Source organism: Colias eurytheme, chromosome 11 (genome assembly GCF_061535395.1).
Source record: "Colias eurytheme isolate Ceu_HAF_F1 chromosome 11, ilColEury1 Martin Lab GWU primary, whole genome shotgun sequence".
NCBI classification, from domain to species: domain Eukaryota; kingdom Metazoa; phylum Arthropoda; class Insecta; order Lepidoptera; family Pieridae; genus Colias; species Colias eurytheme.
The window spans coordinates 10,062,866-10,075,339 of record NC_142990.1 but is presented as its reverse complement, the minus strand read 5'-3'; the positions used below and the strand labels follow the sequence as shown (position 1 = coordinate 10,075,339).

At 33.1% G+C, this 12,474-nt stretch overlaps 1 protein-coding gene and 1 non-coding gene across 2 annotated transcripts; both read left to right on the top strand.

The window, feature by feature from the left end:
* Positions 1 to 898: 898 nt before the first annotated feature.
* LOC149904825 (uncharacterized) lies at positions 899 to 8,369 on the top strand. The gene is made up of 4 exons (XM_090107014.1): positions 899 to 920; positions 7,227 to 7,440; positions 7,568 to 7,629; positions 7,704 to 8,369. The coding sequence occupies exons 1-4, from the start codon at positions 899 to 901 to the stop codon at positions 7,742 to 7,744; spliced, it is 339 nt and encodes a 112-aa protein (XP_089963140.1). The 3' UTR covers positions 7,745 to 8,369.
* A 1,127-nt stretch (positions 8,370 to 9,496) lies between these two features.
* LOC149904824 (5S ribosomal RNA) lies at positions 9,497 to 9,615 on the top strand. The gene has a single exon (XR_016457290.1). It is a non-coding gene; the product is annotated as a 5S ribosomal RNA (ribosomal RNA).
* Positions 9,616 to 12,474: the final 2,859 nt, after the last annotated feature.

Below are 12,474 nucleotides of genomic sequence, written 5' to 3'. Positions count from 1 at the left end.
AGCTTTATTATGTCTTATCTTAATGACAGTCTGCAACTGAAGGGGCCTCTGAGGATACGTTGAGGAAAACGCAGTTGGTCTTTTGAAATGGCTCTTAAATTTTATGACATCATTGAGCAAGCTGCTTCCTGTTGCTACCTATATATTATCAAGTCATAAACAGAACACAAAAATTGAATGTATGAATCCCAATTAAAAGAATAAAAATTATCGCTCACAGTAAAGTTCTTTTCAACTATGCAAAATTGAAATAAATGAACGTCAAAAAGAATATAAATAATCAATGATTAATGCCCTTGTAAAAATTAATTTTTTTAATTTTCATTAGCTTTTAATAGAATTATTATAATTATGTATTATCAGTTTTCTATAGGTTACATACATGATACATCCGGCCCTGGCCTGGGGAAGCAAAATTAAGGCACGTAGGTACGTGTCATCTGAGCTATATTTTCTTGCTTTGTTATGTTTATCGAAATAATTATAATCTAACGATTAGCAATAGTGCTATGATGTATTAAATTTATTAGTGTTTATCAGTACATAAACGAATTTTTTTCTGAAACTGTCCGAATTTAGATCAAACAATAAGAAATCTCTACGCTGGAACCTCTTTTCTTTCGAAAATGTAACGTAATTTAAAAAAATTTAAAAAATCATTCGTTCTGCCCAAGAACGATTAATCAAATTCACAAACGATGACAAAAATAAGAGGTCAATTATTTCGATGAACAAAATTTTCCAAGCGCCCAAGATAAATCTAATTCGACACGTTTCCAGCTGATGAATACGCTAGTTACATAACAAACGTTTGTCTGTGTGCGAAGTGGGTCAAACGCATGTAGCTGTGTGCAACAGCTGACGGTTGGAGGTCAACAACCTCGAGGCTACGAGCACAATGAACCCGCACCCTTCGTCAGGTGAACGGGGCTGCTTATTACATATCTGGATATTTTAATATTTTATTATATATAATAATAATTATAATATTCAAGTTTTCCTTTAAATCTTTAGCGGAGGTATCGGATTTAGACTATATATTTTTATTGCACGCCTCATAAGCGAAGCGTTGAGGTGGGTACTACTGTCACTTCGCGCAAAACATCTGATTTTTCAAACTTAAAATGTCTTTATGTATCATACATTGCACTTGTAAGATAATACATACACACACATATTAAGAAAAAACACTATTTTTAACGTTCATGATATTTTTGATGTCATTTTTGTTATTTAAACTAGTTAAAAAACAGTTTAAAAAAGTTCTGTTTTGGACGTCCGTGTGTCTGTATGTGCGGATCCTTTTTCTTGTTAACACGATAGCGACCGAAATACTTTACTAATCGAGTCTTTTTTTTTCTCTTACGGTTGAGTATGCTCAGGAATAGAACCCTTTCATTTTTCAGGGTCTGATTCGATGTGGTTTAATTGTTATTAAATAAACAAAAATAATAATTAATAAATATTTATTTAAAAAAAATTATGAGGCGTGCACTTTTGGATTTTCCAAATTATTTTTTTTCACTAACGATAAATTAACGATGCATGTCGCTATCAATGGTCATTAATCAACAAAAACAATATGCCAGTGTTTAAATTTATAGTAACATAATGACATAGGTTTTGAAATACATACACGAATTATGTATAATATAAATTATAAACTTTGTAATAGTTGCGAATTTTTACATTACCATTACCTTACTATTCAATAACATTCATTTTCATAACTCCTGTAAATTAATAAAATATGTATTTTTCAATGTAATTTCATTTGTTTGACGTCTAGAATGCATGCGTACAGTACCACGATCAAATCGTGTCGATTTATGTGGTGTTTCTTCTGTATGCTTAATGTATGTTTATTTGTTTTTATCAATAAATGGTAAAAAATGATACCTTATTTCTGCCACAGATTGCATAAATAAACGATTTGAACTAAATAAAAAAGTTGGTCAAATAAATTGAGTGTGTATTATTAATTATTATCAAGACGTAAATAATGAAATATTAGTTATGTCTATATACTATACTAGTTTTCCGCCCGCGGCTTCGCCCTCTTTGTCTAAAGCATAATAAATTATATACTAAAACTTTCCTCTTGAATCACTCTATCTATTAAAAAAACCGCATCAAAATCCGTTGCGTAGTTTTAAAGATTTAAGCATACATAGGGACATAGCTTAGATCATTAAGTAATGATCTAGGGACATAGGGACAGAGAAAGCGACTTTGTTTTATACTATGTACTATGTAGGTAGTGATTTGTGTTCGTTTATAGGTAGGTCTAGAATTAGATACTGTATGACACATTATATCCATCATGCTGTTTACAAAATGATGAAATGTTTGCTTAAAACTTAAGATCTGTGCACCATGCTGATAATATTATGGTATAAATACCTATAGGTATAACAATAGATAGATAATATAATGTTGATGATATGATAAGAATTGTAAAATTTGCAAGTTTATCCCTACTTATCTTTTTGATTATTTTAGCTGAAGAATTTGTTTGAACGAGCCAATTTCAGGAACTACTTGGGAAGTGAATTCGCTGTATATAGTAAATGGTTTCATATACAGACTTAAGAACTATATAAGTGTTATGTTTTTTGTAATGTCATCTTGTTCCCAAAAAGCGTACTGTATGTACATATATTATTTCATCACTAGCCGCTCCGCGCGGTTGGCTCCTCTCCTGTTGGTCGTAGCGTGATGGTATATATAGCCTATAGCCTACCTCGATAAAAGAGCTATCTAACACCGAAAGAATTTTTCAAATCGGACCAGTAGTTCCCGAGATTAGCGCGTTCAAACAAACAAACAAACAAACTCTTCAGCTTTATAATATTATTAAGATAAAGATTTAAACTTTTAAACAAAGCTTTCGTTCATCGACGCCAAAAATAAATGTACATTTCGTTATATTTCAGCACAAGGTGAGTGACCTTTTCTCTTAATGACTTTAAAAGTACTACAAAAAATAACACAGACACAAATGTGATCAATGAAATGCAATATTAACGTATTTTCCTTAAAGCCTATCATTGCAATACAAGACGTCACAAATTACAGAAGTAATTAGTGGGTTGAAGTGAACTATCATCAGCTGAATAAGGTCAAATAGTGTAACAACACTTTAAGATAAACATGGGACAACAACGTTATTTTTAAATTTTCATGTTTTTTGTCATTCGAAATAATCGCAATTTGTTGTAGAGATAAGCATATTGTATAGGTACTAAAATAACACAAGTACCAGGTGAGAACTCGTGTTACCAGAAAAAACAAAATAATTTCAATTATACATAAGTATTATTAGTCCATGGTTTTATATTGTTTATTATTGTTAAGTAAAGATATTTGATAATAATGAGGTTGAGATGCGAAATGTTTACGGATCTATTATATGCGTAGAACGAAATATTTGTTTAAAAATGTCAGTTGCGTGCAACATTACCCCTTGTAATGACAATGTACTTTACCAAGACTTTACCTTATCCTTTCTCTCTACAAGCTGTGTGCGTATCCCTATAATAATAACCCCAGTGTAATACCCAGCAGTGCCTGGTCCTTATGAGTGGCTAAATACATAATACACTCGTAAAACACATTTTTCATCGCGCGGTCTCAGCTACCACCCCATTTATAATGAAGCTGTCACCCTACTGCGAGCTACTGTAGCCGTTGCCGGGATCACGTACGCACTACGCACGGCCTTGTTTACATATTATTATTTGTGTTATTCACCTTGTAAACCTTTGTTTATTATTTAATTTTTCGTTAAGAACATATTTTTTATGTAATTTGCTTGTCGCCCTGCCTAAGGGTTGAACCGGGATGAAAATAAAATAAATATGGTTTATCCAATGGTTTATACATACATGGTTTATCAATCAGGATTCAGGAATAGTTTAGCCGAATTTTTACATTCGGTCCAGAAAAGAAAAGTACAAACAAACATACAAGTATGTAGTTAAAAAGGTGAAACTTATTAATAATAACGTGGTATTACGGCGTAGTTTTTTTAAACTGTCATGATAATCGACTGCAATATACAGAATGAACGGAAACAACTTTATTGCGTAAAACAAAAATTATACCATAACATGTTTTTGTAAAATTAAGTAATTATATTGGTTGAATGAGAAAATTTTTCCTCGCTTTGCAGAAAATGTTATATAACTTATAAAATATTATAGCAATAGCTGATTGATATTATTATTACCTGATCTCACTTCTAGAGCTTCTAAATTAGTCAAAAATAGGTAGGTATAACTACATATTATTTTTAAAAACAAAACTCTATCTCCGTTACATCTTTCAGCGTATCTCAAAATTAGTTGAATAATGTGTATTAATTTTTATTTGAACTAGATAGCATTTAGCAATTCATGATATTGTTATTTGTTTAAAAATGCGGCATTAGGTTTGGGATCGCACCTTTCGCTTTTCATTGTAAAAGTTAACATCACATTCGTAGGGGCAGGTGGCAAATTTCCTGTTGTTTTGTTAATTTGTAAAATAGATAAACGCCAGCAATTCGTAAGTTAAGCATGATATATCAGTATCGCTTGTAATGGAAAATTTTCAAGGTTTTCTTACTAATATTTAACGAATTTGTGTACGCGGTGGAATGGAAAAGAATATTCGATCAATTTGTATGGCTGTAAATTGTAATATATTAGGTGATATTAGCATTTAAATAATTTTCTTATTATAATTGGAGTTTTTAAAATGTCGTTTTTGTTGAACTTACCTAATAATATATTAGTCTTAAAGGATAGGTTGAATATAATGGGGCAACATTCATTATACGTACGTAAGTACTTTATATCAAATGCTATCAAATGCATTGGTATTTTGTTATGAAAACTATCAGTCCTTTACGGGCTTAATTATTTTATTCCAGAAACAAGTTCTACGAGTATGCATATGTATTATGCATTATTTTCAACATCCCAAAAATATACAAAGAAAATCTTCAAAAGTTGCAGCGCAACAGTAAAATAAGAAGGTGAACTAGAAATAGTAGTTTGAAAAGCTGTAAAACTCTCTGTAAGTTACACTTTGGCATATATGAAACTAGTGACCCGCCCCGGCTTCGCACGGGTGCAATGCTGATACTAAATACACTACAGAAAAACTGTGAACGTTGTATATGTCACGGCTAAAGGTAGGTGAGAACATAAACTTAAGATTAGCCGGCTAAACTTAGGTTTATTTTCGACGAGGTGTTAATGTTAGTTTGTTCTATCTTTAGCCGGCTAAACTTAAGTGTAACCGCAGGCCCGTGGCTAAAAATGTCGGGGTGGGTAGATTTGGTTAGCGCCGGGCCGGTGGAGGGCTTGAGGGGCCCGCACAGTGCCAGAAAACACTCGCCCTGTTCCTTACATGTATTATAGTAACCAAATCTACCCACCCCGACTCAGGGCAGAAAGCTGGTGGCTAGGTTAGGTTAGGTTAGAACTCTTAAGACCCGCACGAGCCGAGCGAGCGCAGCGAGCGTGCTGCGGCAGCAGCCGGCGAAGTGCCAGAAAACACTCGCCCTGTTCCTTACATATATTATAGTAACCAAATCTACCCACCCCGACATTTTTAGCCACGGGCCTGCGGTTACACTTAAGTTTAGCCGGCTAAAGATAGAACAAACTAACATTAACACCTCGTCGAAAATAAACCTAAGTTTAGCCGGCTAATCTTAAGTTTATGTTCTCACCTACCTTTAGCCGTAACATATATAAAAACATAGCGGCCCGGCCGGCCGGTACCGCCACAAATGCTACGTCCCGCAATTTTTAAATCTGTAATATCTTAGAAAATATTCACTTAAATCAAACGGTGTAAAGGGCCATATAGATCTATATTAAATGAACAATGTATTCAAGGTATTTAATTGGTTAAGGATTAATGCTGTATTGGTGAAAATCGCTTCGAAAATTAGCTATTATTTGTCGTAAAAAGTAAATGACAAAAAAATGTTATTGTGGGTTATCCATAAGAGATAGACATATACCATCGCGGACTTTTCTGTAGACCTTTTCAATGTGTATAATACTTAGTACATTATTTTGATAAAACTCGTAGGGTTCAGCCTGCGTTTGCAATATAAGCGGAAAAAATGTAATTTTTTACGACATCCCATTAGAAACCTCAAAAATAACAGTACTTCTCCACTATTTAATGGATGTTATTATACATATAAACCTTCCTCTTGAATCACTCTATCTATTAAAAAAAACCGCATCAAAATCCGTTGCGTAGTTTCAAAGATTTAAGCGTACAAAGGGACATAGGGACATAGGGACATAGGGACAGGAAAAGCGACTTTGTTTTATACTATGTAGTGAAGTAGTAAAGTATCTTCACGAATACATATTGTGTCAATTAGCATACTCAATCGATAACAGTGATCTTTCTGGATACAATTTGTCATATTTATAAAAGAACTGAAATTAGGTTAACCTGTAACAAATAAATAAATAAAGATATTACAATATACTAGCTTTCCGCCCACGGCTTCGCCCGCGTTTTTAACGAAAAACCCGCACAGGTCCACCGTCCAGTTCCCGTGGGATTTCCGGGATAAAATCTATCCTATGTGTTATATGCGTGCTAAATTTCATTGCAATCGGTTCAGTAGTATTTGCCTGAAAGAGTATAAAACCTACATACATACACATACATCCATCCTCACAAACGTAGGATAGGATAGGATTAAAAAAGTGGTTTAGAGGTGAAAAAGAAACTGACAGACAGTCGGACAAGCAGAAGCTGTGGGCATCAGCTACTAAAGAATAAATAAACAACTAAAATACGACCTCATCTTACAAATAGAAATGCATCGAACCATGATGTGTTAAGGTGATGAATTAATTTTTCTAACATTTACGGCCCTTTTTAAACCTTCGTAATTTTTATATTATTAAAGTTGTCGTGATGAAAATTCTTGACAAGAAAGTTCAATAGTAACACAATACGTCTACCGTTTTAGAAACATGATTCCATGATATTTTCTCGATAGAAAAAAAATACAAAGTTCTCATTGTTATTTTTTTTTAATCTCTGGCATCTTCAAAATAACAAACGTAAAGTTACGACTTTTTGGATATTAACTATAAAATATACAACCTATACGTCTACCGTGTTAGAATTTTGAAATATGCGATGGTTTTGAAATAAACAAGAAATACTTGAAATTAGCGCCTGACCAGCCAATATAGCGAGAGCCGCCCTGTACCTTCCTACCGCGATCGCTGCACGAGTCATTCCCGCTACGGCCGTCACACGGAGAACTTGTGTCGCTCGCGCAATCGTAAAAAAGGGTGACAACACGATAAGACAAAATGAGACAAATGGGGACAATAAAGAAAATAAGAAGAAGAAACATAAAGGTTGGAGGAAAAAGAATGCTTACAATTGGAACAAATTAATGAAGTAAGTTGGTTTTATTTTAAATTTGATGATAATTGTATTATAGACGATGTTTGATATGTACCCCTGTTTTAAGTACATAACGAATGTGTAAGATTTTTTTCATTTATAGCATAAATAATCTTTTCAGAAATCCGGAATCCAGTAGGAAAATAAACCCACTGATTGTTCACAATGTGAACCCACTCCTTCGTAAGTACCTTTATTCAGTCAAAAATGTATGTTATCAACGCTCTACTGGTTTTATCGCATGATTCCATTTTTAGCAAAAAGCAACAAAGTGCAAAGAAATAAAAAATCATGGTGAACTTAGTGGAAGTATGGTGGACGTAATATGGAATTATGGAACAGGAGCTCGTTGGAGTAGTATTATATTTTAAAAAAATACGAAAAAATTTCAAGAATTTCTTAGTAGGTGGTAGATAAGTATGTTGTATAAAGAATTTGATGTTGATATTTATTTCATTTATACTTACTACACCTGTGCGGGAAATTGCTTAGTACTAAAACCGGTTTATATTTATATTTACATAGTAATGTGAGTTTTCATTTCGAAAAATTTTGTGTAAGTATATTAAATTGAGTTCCTGGGTGATCTGGAAACACAATTGGGCCCGGAGGATGGCGCTGCAGTCACTCCTCCTAATCACATGAACCGATTTGGATGAATATTTGTGTGCACATTTCATTGTTGTGGGATGATTGGTTGATTCGTTTTCACATTAGCTAATATTATGTATTTTTGTTGTTAGAAAGTAAACTTAATTTAATGTTTATAATACATTATTATTGGTATAAATAAGCCAGTGTTCGTCTCACATTGCTGTACCTGCCTACCTATCCTACCAGGGCCTAACTTTGTTCTGGCTATTTTATTTTGATTATTTGTAATGAATAATTACAATTATAATAGAGTGCAAAAAATAAATACATGCGTCTTTTATTTAAAAATATATCATTCCGACCGCGGCTTTGCCCGCGTGGAATTAGGTTATATCGTGAATCCTGTTTTATCCCACAGAAGTGTTCAGTTCGGATAAAAAGTATCCTATGTGTAAATCCAGGCAATTAGCTATATTTTATCAAAATTGGTAATGTAGTCTTGACGTGATTAAGTAACAACTAACAAAAAAATATACAAATTAACATCCAAAGTTTCGCATCAGTTTTACTGTATTAGCGATATCTTCCACTCTTGACTTTGACTGAGAAGAATTAGGGTTTATAACTTCTTTCAGAAATAGTACCTTTCATTTCTGGGCATGATGTAATATCTACGTCAGCATCAAATTCTATCTAAATCAATTCAGTAGTCCGCGTAATTAGGTACCATTTCATTTTTTCAGAGTAACAATATTTTTTGTTATTTTAAAGATTATTTATAACCTGTATTAATTTGTAATAAAGTAAACATTACGAAATAATAATAATTTAATTATTATTAATAATGTCTAAGTAGTTGTTAAAAAGAAGATAATTTTGTGTTTATAAGCAAGAAAATAAAACCAATAAATCAACAATTAAATATATGTATAACAATATTATAACTGTATGACGACTCCATACATGTTTGTCCCGAGTCGGCCAGCGGCAGCGCGGCGAGTATGCAAGAATGACTTCGCGCACACCCGCGTTCGCGATAGCGAGCTATTAGACTCCGCCCGCCAAGCAGTGGATTTTTTTTTGTGTATCGTCTTAATTGAAATGTTTTCGTCGCTCTATGCTTATTGCTTTAGCGTACTTATATTTTTTATGGAATTTTTAGTATTTGCGCACTCATCTTGTTTACGTAAAGTAGAAGTTGTCCAGTTGTCTAAATTCGACCTTAATAATATCTAACTAGCTAGAAACATGAAATCAATATCAAGTCATAGACATTGTTCACTGCTGTATGTACATATGTTACTGTTTAATTTAGATGGACAGAAATGAAAATAAATCGTTAAATTTATATTTTTCATAGAATATCCACCATGAAAAAAATAAGTTGAGAGGATAAGTTTAGTCACGTGGTTTTATCAGAATGAAAAATCTGAACATTTTTTTAATACAGGTTGTCGCCAACGTCCATACCACGTTGAATACACCGGTTCTCGTCCGATCACCGAAGTTAAGCAACGTCGGGCGCGGTCAGTACTTGGATGGGTGACCGCCTGGGAACACCGCGTGATGTTGGCTTTTTGTTGTAAAATAAAATTGTAATGGGAGAGAAGAGAAAGTGAAGTTAATTTTATGTTATCACAATCTATACTAATAATATTATTAAGCTGAAGAGTTTGTTTGAACGCGCTAATCTCAGGAACTGCTGGTCCGATTTGAAAAATTATTTCGCTGTTAGATAGCTCATTCATCGAGGCTATAGGCTATATATCATCACGCTAAGACCAACAGGAGCGGAGCTACGCGGGTGAAACCGCGGAGCGCAGCTAGTTTTTAATAAAGTGTGTAAGTATTCGGTCTTACATTGAATTAACCCGGTGAATTAAATAATACATAGGTACTTTCAAAATATTTATACTGTATAATATAATTATTTATATAGTGACATCGACCTACAATATTTTAAAGTAGATTGTAGTTCTGCCTACTTCTACAATAGAATAAAATAATATTGTTTTATATATACATTAAGTAGGATACACCTGAAACTACTGTTCTCAATTATTTAACAACAATTTAATAAAGACATATTGAAAAACAAAATTTATAAATTCTACGTAATTGCATGGACTAATAAATATATGTAATTGCAAGTAAATGTTAAATAAAACCTCGAATCATCGAAATCCTAGGTCAATATGCAATTTATCGTTTCTTCTCAATAGATGAGTCCCCAACCCCATGCACAAAGCAAGCAGTCTCCCGAAGCAATTGCTGCGCGAAGCGTCTTAGACCTTAGTCAATAGTCAGTCTGGACTCAAGACCTGTGCTTGGAAGAGAAAATGTTATGTGATGCTGTCATTTTCCTTGACAATCTGATTATTGGACACGTTGATTATTTTCTCAAACTATTCATTTTTTAGTCCGCCACTTGAACAAGTCCTGGTAACAACAGTGACGGATTTATTGATTTTCTTTCTAGTCACACTTTTGCGTGTCACATATTGGATTGATTGGTAAATGATCATGGCATGCAAATTTTACCAATATTACCAATATTTTTCACACAACCGTTTAAGGCATTACATTGAATATCAGATATATTACTTAGAAGCAAGAATCATCTCGAAGCGATAATTTTACACAAATTACATTCTCAGACGTTTTGGCATCTTATTTTTGAATCAAAGGTTTACAGTTTACACACCTATAAATTCCTTTTAATTAATGATGTTTATCACATCTCGTATACTTTTATTTAAGCTTTTATCTGGCTTCAGATTTGTTTTAAAGTTAATTTTGTAAGTTTATTTTTAAGTCGGAACTATATTGGTACATTGGTCGACCGTGGACTAATAGATGCTAATAGGTATCCCGTCTGAACAAATTGAACTTGATGTGTTACTACATAATATAGTGAGATGTATAGTTTAAACTTTAACCGCCACAAATGAAAGCTTTTAAACTACCATAAAATCTCCAGCACCCTAGAGGCTAGAGCCAACATTCGTACACGTTGTTTCAAAAATGGCCAACTCTTCACGAATTTTACATCTGTTACACACCTGTACATACACACAAATAAAATGTAAATTAATAAATATGTTCATTCATTGTTTGTTCATAATGACTCATTTCGTGTCGCGGCACGGAATTGTAAATTGTAATCAAGTAACAGTCATTGTCCAATTTGAACACAATAGGAATTTGCATTCATTTTAGAATTCTAAATTTATGCTCCGAAAATTTCATGGTCTTTTGTCCGCTGCTTCATTACAAATTTCAATGAAAAATATAACGAGCCTTTTTAGCCAACTTAATTTTATACTTATTTTATTTTATTTTATGAAATAAGTACCCTTTGTAATTAAACGTAACTATATGCAACAAAATTAAATTTGTATTTCCATATTAAAAATTTGATTATAAGAACAATTTCTCATACACAAATCCGAAAAGCAAAACCTTGCTGTTTTCATTGAAGGACATGACCTATATTTCAACAACCGCCCATCACCTAATTGTGAGGAAACTTCACCATCATGAAGCATGGAGTTGGATAATACAATCAAAAACACATCGTATTAATTAGGCCACAGAATTAGGAACAGTTATTTTTAGAGTGGAGTATATTGAAAGTAAATGTTTGTTTTTATAGCTACCTATTTCGTGATCTATAACCACAAGCTAAATATTGTTATGAGGTAAGTAGATAGAGTAGAGGAGAGACCTGAGTCCTAAGTCAGCTATTAATTTACAAAAATGCTTCTTCTAAGAAAATACTGTTTATTACAGATTTATTAGGTTTAGAAATGCGACCCTGGCGGATAAAACAAAATATTATCACTAAAATATACAACTCTTAGGCACCCGTTACACGCTCAATCCAGATCACGATCCAAGTCAGGTGACGGATTGACGAGTCTTTATGTGGATCGTCGCGACATTAGATGGTCAATCCAGATCATATCAGTCCACTGTTCGACATTGTCAAATGCACACGCATTCACAACCACTAAATGGATCTGAATAAGAACAAAGCTTGTGCAGCAATAATTATTAGTCCATTGAAATGTTTTTCAGGCCTAATCTTGCGTTTTTAGAGGACGCAATTTTATTTTTTTTATATGTAGGGGGGTCAGTGTGAAGCTAAAACCAAGTTTGTGGGGTCGCCACCCTTGTCCCACGACCGCCATCTTGAAAATAGCGGTTGAAATGGTTTTTACGATATATCTCTTAAACTATTTATCCGATAAAAAAAATGTTAACATTATTTGTTGCAAATTAAATTCTCTACAACTTTGGTCCAGTAAGTTTTTGTTGTAGAACTATAAATAAAAAAGTTATAAGCGAAAATGTTCATTAATTAGACTTATTTATATTTTTCAATAAAACTTTTTTTATCATTTTACGAAGAAATGATAAAGACCATTTTTG

Bases quoted from the DNA above. Each gene is read 5' to 3' on its own strand.
- LOC149904825 (XM_090107014.1), top strand. From the start codon at position 899: ATGAACCCGCACCCTTCGTCAG. The intron at 921-7,226 runs GTGAACGGGGCT...CAGCCAATATAG, and splicing joins GAACCCGCACCCTTCGTCAG to CGAGAGCCGCCCTGTACCTT. The intron at 7,441-7,567 runs GTAAGTTGGTTT...TAATCTTTTCAG, and splicing joins AATTGGAACAAATTAATGAA to AAATCCGGAATCCAGTAGGA.